Source organism: Lontra canadensis, unplaced genomic scaffold (genome assembly GCF_010015895.1).
Source record: "Lontra canadensis isolate GAN:19392208 unplaced genomic scaffold, GSC_riverotter_1.0 scaffold176, whole genome shotgun sequence".
Lineage (NCBI taxonomy): Eukaryota > Metazoa > Chordata > Mammalia > Carnivora > Mustelidae > Lontra > Lontra canadensis.
In genome coordinates, this window is record NW_022631170.1 from 1,917,760 (window position 1) to 1,939,280 (window position 21,521).

Consider the following 21,521-nt stretch of genomic DNA (forward strand, 5'->3'; position numbering starts at 1 on the left):
TTCTTTTGAATGTCAATTCTTTTTCATAAAGATCCTTATTATTTGCATTCTATTGATGATAAAAAATATTTTCTTACATTGTTTTCTGGTTTTCTTGGAAAATTTTTCTCCAAAATACCTACAGACAATATGTTCTATTCATGGGTGATGGTAGTATATCTTTTAATTTCACAAAAAACTGTGTTTTCTTTTATTACTTCTTTTCTCACTTTAAGATGAAAAAAATATATATATATAAGAATTATATTGAAGGAAAATTTCTATCTTGAAAAAGTTCAGTTGGCCCTATTCCTTGTCCATCAGGTTGGAAATGGAATGCATTTCTCAGGTCTACATGACAAGGCAAGCTGATACGTGCAGTTTCTCCCAAACACACAGTTTTGAGGTCACTCAACTAACCCAGCTCTACTGGAATGGGATATGCTCTACTACTTTTCTCATCTTGTCTTTCCACATTGTAAATATCTGTGATGCAATAAACATGACAACAGAAATGAAAATTTCCCCCTATCCCTTTGTCCCTATCTATGACACGTTAAGGGAGATGGGGTGGGAGGGGGTGCAGCAACTCCCACAGGGCAAATATGAGCACCCCTTTTTCTTTGCTTTTTCTTTGGTTTAGAACCAAATTATCTGCATGGATTTTTTTTCATCACATAATTTATTTCACATAAGACTTAGATGAATATCCTACAGAAAATAAAGTTCAATAATGAAAAAAAAATCTTTTTTAATTTCTGAAAACCACTTTTAATCTCCATCTCTACAGAATCAAAAAATGTTGTCAAATCTATAAATTTCATATGCAAATAAATATTAAAGTTCACAAGCAGCCTCTCAGCTTCAGAAATACTTACTGTATGTGACATGGCCACTGTCATTCCTTTAGCCTAGAATATTTTTAATATACTTATGTTCCTACCCAATCCCAGTTCCACTAGTAAAATTGTCACCTTACTCATAATTCCTCAGCTTGTCATCTCCAACATTCATTAAGTGAAAGGTTTCGTTTCAATGATCTGAATGATCAGGGCTCTCTGATTTTAAGTTCATTTTTGCTCCTGCCTGAAGTTTTTAGCATTTATTGAGTAAGACAAGTCAATTGTGTTTTTCTTCTGAAAATATCCTTTGACACCAAACGCTTCTCATGGCTTTTTTGATCTCTGTATAGATTAGTATACATAGGAGCAATGATGGTGTAAAATAGTGCAAATATTTTGTCCTCAGGGAAAGTGGTAGGAGGTCGAAGGTAGGCAAATATTGAAGGTCCAAAAAATAAGATAACCACAGTGATATGAGACCCACAGGTAGAGAGAGCTTTGCGTCTTCCCTCAGCTGAGAGATTTCTTAAACTCAGTAATATAACAACATAAGACCCAAACAAGAGAACAAAGGATACTAAAGCAACCATTCCTGAATTGGCAACCACAAGGACACCAATGATGTAGGTATCAGGGCAGGCAACTTTCAGCAGAGGGAAGATATCACAATAGTAGTGATTGATTTCATTGGGGCCACAGAAGGGGAACCCGATTATCAGAGAAAACTGAGAAAAATAATGGAGAGCCCCGCCAGCCCATGCAGCCAAGTCTAGGAGATGGCACCTTGTCCTGTTCATGATAAGCAGGTAGTGGAGAGGTTTGCAGATGGCAGCGTAGCGATCAAAGGCCATGACTGTAAGAATGAGGATTTCAATCATTCCCAGGAAGTGCAAGGCAAAGACTTGTAACATGCAGTTATCATAAGAGATGGTTTTTCTAGCCAGTAGCAGGTCACCAATCAGTTTGGGTGTCACACAAGAGGTGTAGCAAATGTCCATAAAGGATAAGTGGCTGAGGAAATAGTACATCTGTTGGTAAAAAAGGTCACTGCATCGAACAGAGACAAGAATTAGGAGATTTCCCACCAAGTCGGAAACATAACAAAATAAGGAGAAAACAAAGCAAAATTTTTGTATGTTCTGGTTATAAGAAAGTCCCAAAAGGATGAATTCTGAGATGTTTCTCTGACTTTCCATAAATTGTGGGTTATGCACAAATAACTGAGCATCTGAAAAAGAAAAAAAATTTGGATGAAAACATTGACAATATAAACACAATCATATAAAACCTACTAACAAAATATGAACCTAATTAAACAAATCACAATGGTTAATTTATAAATTAATATTATTACATTTTTTCCCTTTAGGAATCATTACTGATTTTGGGATGATTTTTTAATCTTTTCAAATATTCTTTTATTTTGAAATACTAAAAAGTACTTTTGATTAAATTTTGAAAATATAATGATTTAAAAATTACTATATTCTAGGAGGAAATTGTGCCACTGTTCTTTATAACATTTAAATAGTAGTGGCATTAACTTAATGCAGGATATTTATTTTACATATCATTTTCCATTTTGTTCTTTAGTCACGGCAGGCTTCTGTTCCAGGTAAAATTCCATTTCTCCACAAGTTATGGAACTTCCTCCTAAATTGGCTGGAGACAGAGTATGGAGGAAGGTAATTGCATTTAAAAAAAGAGAAACAAAAACATGTCTGCTTAAATTGTGAGTTGGGTGATTAGGATTGCAAATAATATTCTTTGAACTATAAAGGTGGGTGTGGGGTGTGTACTATTGATTGAGCTTGAGAAACCTATCGTGCTAGCTATGTTATAAGGCAAAAATAGTTGAAAATATTAAAAAAGTAGATTTCTTTTGTCAGTGAAATTTTGAAAAATAATTAGAAAAATATGTATATTTCTTTCTTTTTTTTTTAAAAGATTTTATTTATTTATTTGACAGACAGAGATCACAAGTAGGCAGAGAGGCAGGCAGAGAGAGAGGAAGGGAAGCAGGCTCCCTGCTGAGAAGAGAGCCCTATTGGGGGGGGGGGGGATCATGACCTGAGACGAAGGTAGAGGCTTTAACCCGCTGAGCCACCCAGGCACCCCAAATATGTATATTTCTAACTTAAATTATAGTGTAAAAGAATGTTTTAAAGTTTTTTTTTTTTTAATTTATATATTTGACAGACAGAGATCACAAGCAGACAGAGAGGCAGGCAGAGAGAGAGGAGAGGAGGAAGCAGGCTCCCCGCTGAGCAGAGAGTTCCCTGTGGGGCTTGATCCCAGAGAAGACCAGAGCCAAAGGCAGAGGCTTTAACCCACTGAGCCACGCAGGTGCCCCTAAAATTGACTCGAAATTCTTAACAAAATATTAGACTAATTTTGTATAAATCACCAAGTTTTATCCTAAATATTCTTTCATAGTTTATTATTATAAACTTGATAAATATATCCACCAACCTGGAAATTAAAAGTGAAAAAGCAAATAATTATTTCAACAGATGCAGAAAAAGTATGTGATAAATTCACATGTTCATCATATAAATGTTTACCAGTAACAAAATTCAAAAACACATTAAAATATGAAGGAACTTGCTTACCCCTAAAAATAGTATTTCTTAAAAGCCCTACTTAAGGCATTACCCTAACAATAATTAAATTAGATTAAATAAGATATACTCTCTTTAACACCAAGAATGAGATAAAATGCTCATTTCTATAACCATTTCTATTCAAGAGTGTAATGCAGCACAATGAGAAAAAAAAAATAATCTCATCTGTAAGAAATGGACAGGAGGAAAAAAAAAGAAATGGACAGGAGGAAATAAAGCTGATATTATTTGCAGATGACATTATCATTCACATACAGAATCCAAAGATTGCATAGATATTACCAGAAATAGCAGAGCTGAACAGTGCCTGACTATGAGAATAATATACAATATTCAATTAAAATACAATATTCACTGACATGTCCATATGCCATCAACAAACAATAAGAAATGTAATTAAAATAGACATAATTCACACTAGTTTTAGATAGTGAAATATCAAGTAAGTAATATTTTATTTAATTTGCTGTGTAGTTTTCTGCTGTTTGGCTATGCCACAATTTGCACACTCATTTACCTACTAGTAAACTTTGAGATTATTTATAATTTTTGGCTCTTACAAGTAAAGCTATTGGTAGCATTCATATAAACTCTTTGTATGTATATGTGCTTTTATTACTCTTGCACAAATACCAGTGGACTGTTCTGGTCAATGTTAGATGTCTGCTTGGCTATTTATTTATTTATTATTTTTCTCAAAAAGAGCACATACTTTGTTTGTTTGTTTGTTTGTTTTTTATTTTATTTTTTATTATGTTCATTTAGCTAACATATAGCACATCATTAATTTTTGGTGTAGTATTCAATGATTCATTAATTATATATAACACCCAGTACCCATCACAACACATGCCCTCCTTAATACCTATCACCCAGTTACACACCATTATCCCATCCCCCTCTCTTCTGTAATCCTCAGTTGGTTTCCCAGAGTCCAGAGCATCTCATGGTTTGTCTCCCTCTCTGAATTCTTCCCTTTCAGTTTCCCTTCCCCTATGATCCTCCATGCTATTCCTTATGTTTCACATATGAGCGAAATCATATGATAATTTTCTTTCTTTGCTTGACTTATTTCACATAGCATAATCCCCTCCAGTTCCATCCATGTCGATGCAAATGGTAGTTATTCATCCTTTCTGGTGGCTGAGTAATATTCCATTGTATATATGAACCACATCTTCTTTAAAGATTTTATTTATTTGACAGAGAGAGATCACAGGTAGGCAGGCAGGCTGAAAGAGAGAGAGAAAGAGAGGAGGAAGCAGGCTCCCTGCTGAGCAGAAAGCCTGATGCAGGGCTTGATCCCAGGACCCTGAGATCATGACCTGAGCCAAAGGCAGAGGCCTTAACCCACTGAGCCACCCAGGTGCCCTGAACCACATCTTCTTTATCTACTCATCTGTTGAAGTACATCTCAGCTCCTTCTACAGTTTGGCTATTGTGGACATTGCTGAGATGGACATTGGGGTGCATGTGCCCTCTCTTTTCACTACCTCTCCACCTTTGAGGTAAATACCTATTAGTGTAATTGCTGGGTTATAAGGTACTTCTATTTTTAACGTCTTGAGGAACCTCCATACTGTTTTCTGGAGTGGTTGTCCCAGCTTGCATTCCCCAAAACTGTAAGAGTTCCCCTTTTTCCACATCCTTGCCAACATTTGTTGTTTCCTGTCTTGTTAATTTTTGCTGTTTTAACTGGTGTGAGGTGATATCTCATTGGTTTTGATTTGTGTTTCTTTGATGGCCAGTGATGTTGAACATTATTTCATGCGTCTGTTAGCCATTTGTAAGTCTGCTTTGGAGAAACATCTGGTCATATCTTCTGCCCATTTCTTGACTGGATTATTTGTTTTTTGGGTGTTCAGTTTGAGAATTTTTTTATAGATCTTTGATAACAGCCCTTTATCTGTAATATTATTTGCAAATACCTTCTCCCATACCATGGGTAGCCACATTGTTTTGTTAACTATTTCCTTTGCTCTGCAGGATCTTTTTATCTTGATGAAATACCAAAAGTTCATTTTTGCTTTTGTTTCCCTTGCCTTTAAAGACCTGACTTTTTACAAAGATTTTATTTATTTATTTGAGACAGAGATAGAGACAGAGAAAGCACAAGGAGAGGGAACTACAGGCAGAGGGAGAAGTAGGTTCCCCGCTGAGCCTGGAGCTAGATTCAGGACTCCATCCCAGGACCCTGAGATCATGACCAGAGCTGAAGACAGAAACTTAACTGACTGAGCCAACCAGGTGTCCCCAGAGCAATGTCTTGAAAAAAGTTTCTGTGGCTGATGTGTTTAGCTATTTAAATTACTGCCAAGCTATTTCCCAAAGATTTGGAAATAGTAAACCTAATGGAAAGGCAATGATAACCAGTGGAATGATTAATGAAAAAATAAGCTTATATATTTTGGGAAGAGAACAATGTAAAATTTTAATCTATCCACCATTTCCTACTTTTTGGTCAGTGGCATCCATGAGGATGGTGGCCCACATTCCTCATGGGTTTGTTGGTGCCAGACAGAACAATACAGACTTTGACCTCAAAGGATTATCATAGTATGTTTTGCATTTTTGGTGGCTCCTGAAGAATTGGCTCACTGGCTTGACTTTGTTTCATCTGCCTGGGAGAATTCCCAGGGCCGGAAAGGCCTTCAGGTTAGATTTTGTCTGAGTCATTTGAGTCAAATATTCTCAATATAACTTCTTGAGGCAAGGTATAAGATAAGGAAACCAAGAAATAGACTGAAAACTGTGAAAAGAATAAGGCTTGGGAAGGAGATACGTGTGAGAACAAGAGCTATTAGAACCACCTGTGTCTATAGCAGGGAATCTAGAGGACCATCCCTACATGCTCAGGGCTGGATGCACACTCAAAAAAGTTTAAGAAGACACTAAAATGATCCCCACTCCATGATCTTTAGGCTCTATGCAAGCAGGAAGTGACGGCTAAGGCAGAGTTTTAAAGAGCCTAGCAAAGTACAAGCTTATCTCAGGTATTGTTGATTCATTTTCAAACCACTGCAATTAAGTGAACATATCACAATAAAGTGAGTCAATAAATATTTGGTTTCCCAGTGCATATCAAAGTTATATTTATGATATACTGGAATCTAAAGTGTGCAAGAACGTGATGCTTGTTTTTTTTTTTTTTAATATAATACACATTATTGGTAAATGCTACTAACCATCATTTGAGCTTTCAGAGAGTTATGATCTTATTGCTGGTGGAAGGTCTTGCCTTAATGTTAATGGCTGCTAAGCGATGAGTGTGGTGGTTGCTGAAGGTTGGGGTGGCTGTGGTAATTTCTTAAAATAACAATGAGTTTTGTTGCATTTATTGAGTTTTCCTTTCACAAATGCAGTCTCTGTAGCATGAGATTCTATTTGATAGCCTTTTACCCACAGTAGACCTTCCTTCAAAACTGGAGTCGATCCTCTCAAATCCTGCTATGGCTTTATCTACCAATTTTATGCATTATTCTAAGTCCTTTGTTGTCATTTCAACAATCTTTGCTGCATCTTCACCAGGAGTAGATTCCATCTCAAAAACCACTTTCTTTGCTCATGTGTAATAAACAACTCTTTATACATTAAAATTTGATCATGAGATTATGGCAATTCAGTCACATCTTCAGGCTCCAATTCTGATTTTCATTCTCTTGCTATTTCTGTCACATCTGCAGTGACTTCCAACACTGACTCTTGAACCCCTCAAAGTCATTCATAAGAGTTTAAATCAACTTCTTTCCAAACCCTTATTAATGTCAATATTTTCATCTTTTCCCATGAATTACAAATGTTCTTAATGACATCTAGAATAGTGAATTCATTTCAGAAGGTTTTCAGTTTACTTTACCCAGATCCATCAAAGGAATCACTATTTGTAGCAGATATAGTCTTAAGAATTATATTCCTTAAATAATAAGACTTAAAATTCAAAAGTATGCCTTGATCCCTGGGCTGAACAATGAATGCTATGTTAGCAGATATAAACATGTGAATCTTATTGGATATCTCCATCAGAGTTCTTGGGTGACCAGGTGCATTGTTAATGAGAAGTCATATTTAAAAAGGCTTGCTCCTCCTCCTTCTTCTTCTTCTTTTATGAGCATCAGGTCCCAAAAGTGGATTTAAAATGCTCAGTAAACCATGTTGCAAACAGATGTGTTGTCGTCTTGCCTTTGTTGTTCTACTTATGGAACATAAGCAGAGTAGATTTAGCATAATTCTTAAGGGCCCCAGGATTTTCAGAATGGTAAATGAGCATTTTCTTTATCCATTCCCCACTGATGGACAGTAAGGTTGTTTATATATCTTAGATTTTGTAAATAATTCTGCAATGGAAGAATTAAAGTCTTTTACATGAAAAACTACAAAATGCTTTTGAGAGAAATTAAAGAAGACTTATTGAAATAGAAACATAGTTCGTATTCATGGATTAGAAGACTATAATATAATTAAGATGGCAATATTCCTCAATTGATCTGCAGATTCCATGCAATCCTTTGAAGCTATCAAAAATCCTTTTGGTTGTTGTTGTTGTTTTTGTTAGAGGGAAAGTTGATTCCTAAAATTTATAAAGCACTTCATGGAACCCTGAACAAAAATAATACAAATTCTACACAGTCTTTCAGAAAATTGAGAGAATATTACAAAATTAATTATATGAAGGCACCATTGCCTAAATGCTAAGTCGTATTACATGAAAAAAGTATGACAAATATTCCTTTTGAATCCACACCCAAAGATGTTACACAAAACATTAGTAAATAAAAACCCATCAAAGTTTCTAAAACAAATAATTGACCACAATGATGTGCAATTTATTTCAGTCATAAAGGGCTTATTTAACATATAAAAATCTGTGTAATTCACTAAGTTAACAGAATGAAGGAGAATCACAAAGTCATTTCAACTGATGTAAAAATTATTTGATAAATTTCAATTGATTTATTATTTAAAAAGACTTTAACAAATGAAGAATAGAAAGGAATTTGCTCAACTTGATAAGAAACATATCTTCAAAACCTACAAGCACCACATTATATTAGTAAATACTTCCTACGATTGGAATAATTCAAGCATGTTCACTTACCATTTTTTTTCCTGCATTGTCCCCTACATTCTCATCATTGCAATGAGATGAGAAAAAGAAATAAAGACATACAGAATGGATAGGAAGAGACAAATTGCAATAAATATATTGATGTGCTGTTGGCATGATTATATAGGTAGGCAGTGTTAAGTGGCCTACCTAATTAGTTAATTTAACAAGGTAATAAGATAAAATGTAAATAAAAATACCATATATTATTTCTATAAGTGAAACAATTAGAATTAAAATGAGAAACAATAGTATGTAGAATACTATTTTAAAATATGAAATTTGAGTTGCATTCCATTAGTTGAGTGTCTAACTCTTGGTTTTGGCTCAAGTCATGATACTGTGGTTGTAAGATAAAGACCTATGTTGGGCTTCATGCTAGGCAAGTAGTCTGCTTAAGATTCTCTGGCTTTTCCTTTCCCTTTGCACACTTGTGTATGCTCTCTTGCTCTCTTTCTAAAACAACAAAATAAATAAATAAAATTTTTAAAATGAAATTTGAGGAATATTTTTTCTTTTTTTCTTCTTTTCTTTTTAAGAGAGAGAGAGAAAGAATGGGGGAAGAGGCACAGGAAACTGGAGAGATAGAATCTCAAGCAGGCTCAATGCCCAGGATAGAGCTCTCCATAGGGCTCGATCCCATGTCCCTGAGATCATGACCTAAGCCAAAATCAAGAGTCAGTTGCTCTACCATCTAAGGCACCCAGATGCCCCAGGAATAAATTATAAAAGTATATTTAAGACCTGTACATGAAAACTAGAACACACTGCTGAAATTAAATAGAAAAATGTACATGGAGAAATGTACCTTGTCATTGGGTTAAAAGACCACTTTTACCATGTCATTCTATTCTTTCAATACAATTCTAATAATAATCTCAACAGTATTTTTAAAAGAAATTATCAGTTATATTCTGAAATGTATATAGAAATATACAAATTTAAAGGAATCTAGAAGATTAAATCATTTAAAAAAAAAACCCAAAATACAGTTTGGATGTTTACTGTACTGAAATTCAAGAATTGCTATTAAGCTCCCATAATCAGTGTTGTGTGATATTGGTGCAGGGATAAACACTGAGACCTTGAAACCAATAGAATTCCCAGAAATAAGCCTAATTATATGAATTTTTAAAAAGATATCAAGTAATTCAATGGGGGAATGTATAGACTTTTTCACAAATTATACTGGATCTAATAGATCCAGTATAATCCAGTCTATCTATCTAACAGATATCCATATGAGGAAAAAAAAAAAAAGATCTAAACCACAACCTCACCTTGTACTATGCACAAAAATGAACTCAAAATGATTGTGGGGTCTACATGTATACATAGAAATTGCAAGAGAAATCTTTTTGACCTTGGTGGTAGATGAATATTTATTAGACACAAAATAATAATCATGAACCATAAGAAAAAAATTAAAAATTGGAATTTGTCAAAGTTTTAAAACTCAGTACTTGACAGGTAACATCGTTTTTAAAAATGAAGAGGCAATCCATGGATTAGGTGAAAATTTTGTAGATATACATAACATATACATGACAAAGACCTGTATTATATGTAAAGAACATTTATAACTTAGTAATAAGGAAACTAGAACCCTTAGGTTAAATTATGCAAAGGACTTGAACAAAAGTATACAAAAGAAGGTATACAAATGGCCAATAATAAGATGAGAAACAAAATCTCACCATCATTAGTCATCAGGAAAGCAAATTAAAACCACAACAATAGGGGCACTTGGGTGGCTCAGTGGGTTAAAGCCTCTGCCTTCAGCTCAGGTCATGATCCCAGGGTCCTGGGATGGAGCACCGCACTGGGCTCTCTGCTCAGCTTGGAGCCTGCTTCCTCCACTCTCTCTGCCTGCCTCTCTGCCTACTTGTGATCTCAGTCTGTCAAAAAATAAATAAAATATTTAAAAAAAAAACACAACAATACATCACTACAGGTCTCCTAGAATGACTCAAAGGAAATAACAGTACCAAGTGAAAACAATGTGGAAAAACTGGGACTCGTCTTGTGTTTTGATCTCTCTCCACAGTTTTAAAGTTGCCTAGTATTCTGTACTGACCAAACCAAGAATCCCAAAAATAACTAACTGGAAACCTTTTCAAATTTCTATTTACTTCCTGCCTCTTGATGAATGTAAAAACAAACAAACAAACAAGCAAACAAACAAAAAACAGTTTCGGAGTCAAGAACGTTAAAATGGCTACCATTGATTTCTTGCCCTCACTGCTCTAGCTCTCAAACAATCAGTAGCAGGCTCCAGAAAAGTTTCATTATTGCTAAGGAGGCAGAAGTTCTCTTGGTGACATGAGTCAACAGGTTAACCACAGGTCACCACACTGGAATTAGGCCACTTTTCTATTTGCCTGACATTCAACTTTCTTAGAAACTCAGTGTAGAGAAAATGGATTCCTACATGCTTGGATTCCAAGTACAGGGCACGCAATTCCCTTTCCAAACCTGGATGTTTGTCAAACGGCTCTTCAGCATGGTTTCTAAGACAAAGCCTTTCTGTCAGAGGAGATAATTAACTCCCGGGAGAAAAAAGTAGCAGCACCAAAGTCATTGAACCTTTATGGAAACATCTTTAAATACGCATGCAGTGCAAGGTGAAAATGATTTTTGTTGATCACATTTGCAGAGCAAGATTCATTAAGGTTAGAATGACATATTTGAATGTGTTTACTCCATACTTTTTGCCTCTTGTCTATGGGACCAGAGCTACCTGTAGATGAAGTCTCCTTATTTTTTCCAAAATACTCCATTCTAAATTCAAATCCCAAGTGTTCTGTAAGAACTTTTGGAGGCTTTAAGCTAGAAAGGAAGCTTTTGATTGATAAAAACACTTTCTCAAAAACCAGTATCTTACTGGGTGTGTCTTACCGTTCATATTGAAAGTTACCTATCTGAGAAGAGGTCAGTTTGAAGATGGGATTATTTCTGAACACCTCCAAACATCATTAAGGTCTTCTAAGTCTGTAAGGTAAGTCTTCAATATTGCTGATGTATCTTAAATATTGTTGCCTCCCATATGTATTAATCATTGTTTCAGTTAATCATTGATTAACTGAATTAATCATTGTTTCAGTCCCTTCAAATATAGTATTGAAGTATTCCATCCTCACCCATTTCTTCAAAAGATGGTTGGTAAATATCATTCACCTAAGCTGACAGAAACAAATTTTGAAACTCAAGGAATTGAATTTGTAGGTCCAATTGTAGGACCCTGCTCTTTGTCACCAAACAGCATGCTTTTGCCATGAGACAGCTAGTTTAATAATCTAGACTAATCATGAGAGTGAAAACACAATGGAAATACACTTCTCACATAGAAGAAGCATAAGTACGAATAATAAATGACACATAGCATCAGCTGTGTTATCCAAGCATGAATGGAGAATTCTTTCTGATAACAAAGGCTATGTATGGATAATTGAGTCTGTGTGACTTCTTTAAAAGTAGAATTGGAGAGGATTCTTCCTGAACTTCTTGCACAGTTAAATGATTGTGTAATTATCACTCAAAATGTCAATAATTCCTATATCCTAGGTGCCTACACAGTTACAAAATAGCTGAAAGTCCTCTGTGCATATAACATGGTGGTGATATGTTCAAGTAGGTTTCCTTAATTCTTATAAAAACCTTTGATATGGAAATGATTAATCTTGCTTTACAGATGAGGAAACACAGATATAATGTGTTGGAAAGCTACTCCAGATAAAAGCGGATGCTAGTGGAAAAATCAGAATTCTAACCTTGTCTTTTTGATTTTCAAACCAAAACACTTAACCACAGTGGAAATCCTTTTCAACATTTAACAGATATTTTGCTTTTGGAGATGGTTTGTAGTAGGGAGAACTAGGTCTGAGGGAGAAGTCAAGATAAAAAGATATTTCAATGAATACGGTACCACATTTTTTTCTAAGATTTTACTTTTTTATTTGACAGAGAGAGAGAGAGAGAGCAAAAGCAGGGGGAGCAGAGGGCAGAAGGAGGGGGAGAGGCAGGCAGAGGAAGGGGGAGAAGCAGGCTCCCCATGGAGCAGGGAGCCTGGTGTGGGCTCAGTCCTAGGACCCAGGGATCATGACCCATGACCCAAGCCAAAGGCAGTCACTAACCAACTCAAACACCCGGGCTCCCCACATTACCACATTTTATTTGATAATTGGGAGTTCAAGCGTGTCAGAGTGTGTGTGTGTGTGTGTGTGTGTGTCTCTTAATGAAATAATGTTTTATACACTTGCCTCCAAAGTAGTAATAAAGCAGTTATAATCATGGTCATATAAAAAGGAGATTGCTAGTTCAGTGCTGTTAATTATAACAATATAGGGCATGGGTAAGAACTTGGAGGAAAATCATGAACAAGTATAAACTGAAGTAATCTTGGTTCTGCCCTTAATTAGTATCTTGATCTTGGCAGGATCTTTAACTTCTCTATGTTTCTATTACATAATGTATAATATAAATATAAAAACAATAGTTGGAATTATCTTACAGGTCTGTGGCAGGGATTAAATCAGCAAATGTCTACAAAAACACTCAGAGCCACTAAATATTCAATTTAATAAATGTTGTTATTGTTATTATTACCATCAACCTAAGTCCTTGACACTGTTTTCTCATCTCAAAATGGAAGGAATAATACCAACCACACAGGTTATTATTAGTATTCAGTGGGATCCTATGCACAGAGCACTTGCTACTATGCCCGTGATTATAGCAATCAATAATTTAAAAAGTATATATATATATATATATATAGTTTATATACATATCATTAGCAATTATTATGTTATTGTATTTAGACAAAATCATTATGATTTATTTTATGGTAACGTTTGTATACTTTCTTTACAAATCAACCACCAATGCCCTGTTACTCCTATGTCAACTAATATAAAAAAATCTCTTAACTGGGGTTTCTGTCTCTGGCTCCCAATCCCTTACTCAACCTCACCCCACTGCATCCAAGAAACATGAAGATCTTTATTAAATTATATCCCTTATTACCTCTTCCTCAAATTCCTCTTCACTTTTTCATGTATATTCTCACTGCCTTCCCATGGTTCCCCATTTCCTAAGGATAAAGGGAAAATTCCTCAACCTTGCATTCATAGCCTTTACATCATAAACTACCTCCCTTTTCTTACTTATCTGCCACAATGTGTATGGTCCCATACTTCATGTTAACCTTAGTCACCTCAGATGAAGTGTGCACAAATGATCTTTTGCTTGTGTGTTTACAAATCTCCCCATGGCCATACTCAACAGAAACTTCATCAAGGAGATAAACAAAATAATCTTAAAGAAGACAAAACCCATTTTGTATCTCAAAAAAACTCATGAAAATCCACAAATCATGAGAATCCACAAATCATTAGAATCTAGGTATTTATTTACTAGATGAAAAAGCCTAATAAATTCAAGTTCACATTAATCGAAAGTGATTTTTTTTTTCAGGTAATGCAATTAATCATATTAGGAAATAATGGTGAATAGGAACAATGTGACAGAGTTTGTTCTACTGGGGCTCACAGAGAATCCAAAGATGCAGAAAGTCATATTTTTCGTGTTTTTGGTCATTTACATAGTCTCTGTGGTAGCAAATGTGCTCACCGTGGTCATTATTACCACCAGTCCATTACTGGGGTCCCCCATGTACTTTTTCCTTGCCAATCTCTCCTTCATTGATGCCTGTTATTCTTCTGTTAATAACCCTAAACTGATCATAGATTCACTCCATGAAAAGAAGACCACTACATTCAATGCCTGTATAATCCAAATCTTTGGTGAACATTTTATTGGAGGTGCTGATGTCATCCTTCTTACTGTGATGGCCTATGACCGCTATGTGGCCATTTGCAAGCCATTGCACTACACGACCATCATGAATCGGCGGGTGTGTGGCCTGTTAATTGGAGTGGCGTGGGTGGGAGGTTTTCTTCATGGAGCCATACAGATCCTCTTTATCATCCCTTTACCCTTCTGTGGCCCTAATGTCATAGATCACTTTATATGTGATCTGAACCCTTTGCTCAATCTTGTCTGCACTGATACTCACACTCTAGGGCTCTTTGTTGCTGCCAACAGTGGTTTTATCTGTGTCTTACTCTTCCTCCTCTTGATCATTTCCTATGTGGTCATTCTGCGCTCCCTAAGGAACTGCAGCTTGGAGGCAAAGCGCAAAGCCCTCTCCACCTGCATCTCCCATATTACAGTGGTTGTCCTATTCTTTGTGCCCTGCTTATTTGTGTACATGAGACCTGCAGTTACTTTATCTATTGATAAAGCAGTTGCAGTGTTCTACACTATGATAACACCAATGTTAAATCCTTTAATTTATGCCTTGAGAAATGACCAGATGAAAAACGCCATTAAGAAATTGTGTAGTAGAAAAGTTATTTCAAGTGAGAAATAAATATGTCTGAAGTCCGACATTGATGCAATGGAAACTAAAGTCAAAGGACATATTGGATGATCTCAGGAAGGAATATTTACCAAATAAAGAAAATAATAAGCTGCTATGAATGACAGATTCTGCATGGAGTGGAAGAGGAATGTGTGCAAGAAAAGAAAACTTAACCACCTGCTATGTTCCTACGTCCATCTATCTATCTAACATCTATTCCCTATCTATAAATATTAATATATTTTTATTAAGAATTCTGTTCTTTTTTACATGTCTGGGTTGATGATAACATGTTGCCATTAAAATTGTAATATAAAATGACTACAGGCTTATAAAGCAAAGAGCCATTTAACCTCTGTGGGGTAACAAAGATTACCTCAAATTTCCAAATTTCTTGTAGATCTCAGTCATTTTGTATTTCTCATGTTACTCATCTCAGGCTGCTAATCCATCAGAAAGAATTATAACTCCAATAAATGAACATGCTATTATTTGAGAGGAATTTTTATTTATTAAATAAAGTTACACTCCATAGAGTACTTGATTATTTGTTAAAAATTGTTTCTACAAGGCAGCATAATGCGGGGGCACAATCAATATTGCATGAGTAATAAGGGTATAATGGAAGATAGACATAGTCAAGAAAATGTAGAGCAAAGGAATAGGACTGGAGACAGGAAACTTTTTCCTACTTTTCACTGATTGAGAATCAGAATTCTAGCTACATGTCTTTAAGAAACCACAATTTGTTTTAACTTTTGATTAAACTGTGTAATGAGAAAGAAATTTAAACTGAGATCATCAGTGAAAGAACAATAGTTTTTAAAAAAATAAATTTTAAAGGGTTTTATTTATTTATTTGACAGAGCTAGGAAGAGAGCACAAGCGGGGGGAGAAGCAGGCTCTATCCCTAGCAAGAAAATTGATGTGGGGCTGAATCCCTGCACCCTGGGATCATGACCTGAGCCAAAAATAGATGCTTAACCTACTGTGCCACCAAAGACCCCTGCAAATAGCTTATTTTGATATTCTCCCCACTCGGTAAGATTTCATCATCTTAAGAATGTGAGTTGTTCATGTCATTTTTCCGTTAAATAGTTTACTTCTTGGTAACATTTCATTATGAAATACTGTTTTAAGAAAATATGTGTCTCCATCTACAAAGAAAACAAATTCAGGATAAATACACCCCATTTGTTCCTTCCATCCCACACTTACTAATCAATAAAATTTTTTGAGCCCCCCAAATATATCAGAAACTGTGATACTTGCTAGGGCTGCAAAGTGTTGAATAGAGAGCAACATGGGTCTTGCTTTCAGAAAGTATTTTATCCACTAAGGGACACCCAGAGTCCCTTATCTATTAGCAGAAAATGACAAAACCATGTTAAAAATGTTCTGAAAGTAGTGACAGCACAAGGTGAAACATCTTTGAGGGACACACAACAAAGACCAGGGGGGTGAGGAAGATTTCCTAGATGAAAACACACCAAAAGGGGGACAAAAATTGAAAGGGAATCATCAGGATGAATAGGCATGTGTTACCTTAGAGGATTCCCAGGAGAGGATTCATAACAAAGACCGAGGGTGAAAAAGAGTGTGCAGAAAACACAATCATTTCAATACAGTTGTGGCTATTGGCTCATCTATTCATTCAATAATTATTATTGAGCTTCTATTGTGTGTCGGGTTATAAGCTGGACACTGAGCTCCTAAAAGTCTAATTAGTAAAACATGAAACCAGAAAGTTAGTGACAGGGTAGATCAAGAAGAGTCTCATATCTGTGATGGAGCTGAATGCCGAGTACCATGGGGAACACATTGGAAGGGTCTTCATGCATTTTCATGGCCTGTAGCTCATTTCTCTTGGCAATGAATAATACTCCACTGTGTGATGTTGCAGTTTGTCTATCCTCACCTACTGAAGGACGTCTTGGCTGCTTACAGTTGTATGGACAATTGTGAATAAAGCTGCTGTTAAGTATGCACGTGTGTGTTCTTTTGTGGACATAAGTTTTCAACTCCTTTGGGTAAATGCCAAGCAGAGGATTGCTAAATGGGGTTTAGTTCTGTAAAAAGCTGAGCCTTTGGCTCAGTTGCCAGGGTCCTGGGATGGAGCCCTGCATCAGGTGCCCTGCTCAGTGGGAAGTCTGTTTGTACCTCTCGCTCTACCCTGCCACCCCGAAACCCTGCTCCAGCTCACTCTCTCTCTCTCAAAAAAATAAATTCTTAAAATAAATAAAACAGATTCTACTCTAAGTATTTGTTCATTTGTATAACTAATTTGTATGAACTAAGGAATGTTCTATCAGAAATTTAAATTGATTGTTTCAGTTTTTTATTATTATTGTTTTTTTAACATTACAACTTCTGAACTAACAAAGAATGTCTGTTAGTGCAATATATTAAGAAAACTATCATTAAAATATTTCCCTTTATAATTCACTAATAATATAACATTGATTTATTTGCTTTCACTCAGTTTTTTTTATGAATGTTCCCCTACCTATACCATCTTAATACCCTACAAAATTAACTTATTTCACAATTAATTTTGGTATGCAAACATCAGTACTTGTTCAATGATCATTTAAATCCTGTAGTCCTCTTGCATCCATTCATTTCCCTCATATCAGTGATGGTCCATAATCCCCATGATCTAGTCCCTGCCTTCTTCATTCACATCTTCCTCTTTTCTTTCTCAGAGTCGATTAGCCAATGAACTTCTTCAAATTAAGAGTGTGCTTCCTTTGAAAATAATGATGAGCACCAAACCTTTTTCACTGCTTTTTTCATCTCTGAATTCCTCAGAGTGTAGATTAAGGGATTGAACATAGGAGCAATGATGGTGTAAAATAGAGCAAATATTTTGTCCTCAGGAAAAGTAGTAGGTGGTCTAAGGTAGATAAAGATTACAGGCCCAAAAAATAAGATGACCACAGTGACATGAGACCAACAGGTAGAGAGGGCTTTGCATCTTCCCTCAGCTGAGAGATTTCTTAAAGTGAACAATATTATCCCATAAGAAACAAACAAGACAATAAAGGTTACTAAGGAAATCATACCTGAAAAGGCAACCACAAGGACACCAGTGATGTAGGTATCAGTACAGGCCACCTTTAGCAAAGGAAAAACATCACAGAAGTAGTGATCGATTTCATTAGGACCACAGAAGGGCAAACCAATTGCAGTAGAAAACAGAGGTAAGGCATGGATGGCCCCACCAGCCCAAGCAGCTAAGACTAGGAGGTGGCATCTTTTCCTGTTCATGATAATCACATAGTGGAGAGGTTTGCAGATGGCAGCATAGCGATCAAAGGCCATGGCAGTAAGAATGAAGATCTCAATGCCTCCGAAAAAGTGCATGGTAAAGATCTGTAACATGCAATTATTATAGGAGATGGTTTTTCTTTGCACTAACAGGTCAGCAATTAACTTGGGTGTAACTGTAGAGGTATAGCAGATGTCCATAGAAGATAAGTGGATGAGGAAGTAGTACATGGGTTGGTGAAAAAGGGAACTCCATCGAATGGAGACAAGGATCAGAAGGTTTCCTGCCAACAGGGCAACATAACAGAATAAGAAGAGCACAAAGCAAAATATTTCTATGTTCTGGTCATATGAAAGTCCTAGAAGTATGAATTCTGAGATGTTTCTCTGTTTTTTCATATATTTGGCTTTTGTGTAGGCTTCCATAAGGACTTACATTTCTGAAATTAGAAAAAAAGAGATAATTCTAGGTGAATATTAACTGTAGGAACACTATACATAAAATTTATTAAATGCATATTTTCATAAAGAAGGTTAAGAATAATTATTTTGGCTTATGGAATAGAGCTGCTTATTCGTTTCATGAGGTCTTTTGTAAATCGATCACGAAAAATTTATAATGGCAATAATGAGATAATTACATGTTTTTATCAATATTACTTAGTAATTATTTAAATATTTACTATTTTGAAAATACCTGTTATCACTATTAATACTTTTTATTAGTATGACTATTAATACTTTTAACACTTTTATTAATGCTATTAATACTTTAATACTATGAATACTTTATTAATGCTTTTATAAATACTTTAGATAAAGAACTACTAGTTACATTATTAAGTCTAAAACAAAGAAAGTTTTTTCCCCATATATCCCAATTTTTATAACTTACACATAAAATCAACTTTCTTTCTTTTGAAATGATCTCAGGAAATTATCTTAATTTTCTGGGAATGAATCCTGAAGAAATTTGCTGCACATTTGTTTGACCTACTGAATTATAAGTCATGTTGTGCATACTGTACTTTCCTATCGGGTCAGATATTGTCAATGGGTCATGTTAAACCAATGGAATTGCTCTCATATTAAAAAGCAAAGCAGGAGAAAAAAATACAGCAAAAGAGAGAATATCAATTAATGACTGAAATCTTGAAAAATCAAGAAACCCATTCATCTGCTGTATTTCTGTTTCATGAGTTAAATATTTCAAAAATATATGCTGTCATTAATGTTTGTGATAGCAATTGATAAACGAAAGATAAAATTGTCAAATTGCCCATATATTTTTGAATTATGCCCTTGTCATGGCTTTGTCAGAAAATTTCATATTGAGATATAATCTAAAGATCAAATGCCAATAAAAGGGGATGATACTGAAAGTAACTTGAAGACACTCTTTCTGATGAGTTAGAACTCAATGATATTTGTTGCAATAAGGAATAAATGAAAAATTAAGGAATTCACAACTTTGTATCTAATGTATATGTTAAGATATCATTTAATCTGTGCAAAATGAAAGTCGGATAAAAAGAAACCGTCCAAGAGTTATTTTACTGACTGAAGAGGGACTATCTGATTCTAGTGGGTTTACAAAGGTAGCCTACTTTCTACGTTAGTCTGACTCTCAAGTGACAGACATATTTGGGCCCCCAGGTATCTATTTAAAATACAAAATGTTACAATATGATTTAGCAACCACCATTTGTAGAAACTCCCAGATTTAATATCTATGTTATTGATATTCCTTAAAAGATTTTAGATGGCAAATAGGTGACAACTATGGCATTTTCAGAATACTCGGTAACATAAGACATCAATTCTCTTTAAATTACTATTCAAAATTCTAACCTCATAAATAGACAAACTTTCAATTTGTTCCTACTTTGCTTTCAGGGTCACTAACAATGATCTCTGTCCTCCTTTATATAACAGAATAAAATAATTATGTCACGGAGTGTCCAGCAGTTAATTGTAACTAAGGAGTACTGAAAAGCTTTAGGGTGTGAAAATCATTGGCCAATATTCTACTTATTGCAATGAATAGTAATCTTTGTTTATGAGGTAGAAACAACATTGATATTTTCAGATATACCTAATTACTAAAACAAATTTATTTATAGGCAACTTTTATCTAAGTAGACCATGAATAATAAAAACATGGAAATCACATGACCAATTCAAATCTCTGATTCTACACAGAAGAGACATAGCAAGAGAATTTAAGTAATTTCTCAAGACTGAAAAGTAACACACTATGAATATTAAGAGACAGAAATCCTGTTTCTTCCTCATTCTGGGGCTATCATTCATGGGAGAGCACTGAGAGGTATGTCATGAAGGACAGTATGGAAAAACTCTTTTGATTCCTTCTCTGAGCAGAATAGAATACATGTATTCTAGGATTTGCTGATTCTAAAACATTTGAAATAAATTGCCCTCAGTTTTACAAAAATGCAAATTCCTCATCAGGATTCCTGCTTGTTTTCTAGATCATCTTTGGAATTTCACCTCCAATAGCACAAAACCCCAGCTTGTATTCTGAGGAAAGTTATCTTATGATCAGTGCTGTTAGGAGAGGTAAAGGGAAGAGGGAAAAGTCAATTGAGGAGACTTACTCTCATGAAGCAATATAGTGATACTTAGGACCCCTCCCATGGAAAGACTAAGGGCACAATTAATAAATAAAGAACTTGAGGCAACCACTGAACAAGGGGTTGAAACAGCTGCAACACAGAAAGGGGTAGAAACGCTGAGGCATTTCAAATCAACTGACCAGTGTGATCCTTCAGCAAATGGATTCATCTCTTTAGGTTTCCTCTTTGTCAATTCACAAGTAAGATATCAAATCAAAATTCAGAATTTTAGTGAGGAATACGTGAGCTAATGTGAAATAGCCAGTGACATGTATGGTTCAAAACTGTCATTTTTCTTTTACAGTCTTTCTTCTCTGAGTGACCATGTTAGGACCACATATTGTCATGCACACACACACAGAGTCAAGGGAAGAATAAAGAAAATAAAAAAGAGCATTCATAATATGGGTTTACAAAGTATGATCATGATAAACTCCAATTTGAACAATCCGTTACTGAAATCTTATTAATATCATAATCCGTTGGTTATACTAACCCATTTCTTAAACGCTAATCACTATTACAACTTTTTTCTCTACAAAAAGGTATGCAAATGCTTACTTTTGATATCATTGAATAAAAATTATGTGTACTTTTGTATTTTGCTGTTTATGAATGAATAGAACCTGTCATATTTAGTTA

At 35.1% G+C, this 21,521-nt stretch overlaps 3 protein-coding genes across 3 annotated transcripts; 1 reads left to right on the plus strand and 2 right to left on the minus strand.

The window, feature by feature from the left end:
- Positions 1-1,098: 1,098 nt before the first annotated feature.
- Positions 1,099-2,017, minus strand: LOC116860464 (olfactory receptor 4P4-like). Its single transcript, XM_032846518.1, is given in 2 exon segments — positions 1,099-1,177; positions 1,179-2,017. Coding segments are annotated over 2 exon segments (918 nt in total).
- Positions 2,018-14,052: 12,035 nt separating this feature from the next.
- Positions 14,053-14,982, plus strand: LOC116860420 (olfactory receptor 4C46-like). Its single transcript, XM_032846473.1, has one exon. The coding sequence runs from the start codon at positions 14,053-14,055 to the stop codon at positions 14,980-14,982; it is 930 nt and encodes a 309-aa protein (XP_032702364.1).
- A 2,724-nt stretch (positions 14,983-17,706) lies between these two features.
- On the minus strand, positions 17,707-18,642 carry LOC116860452 (olfactory receptor 4P4-like). The gene has a single exon (XM_032846506.1). It carries the CDS (start codon positions 18,640-18,642, stop codon positions 17,707-17,709), a length of 936 nt encoding a protein of 311 aa, XP_032702397.1.
- Positions 18,643-21,521: the final 2,879 nt, after the last annotated feature.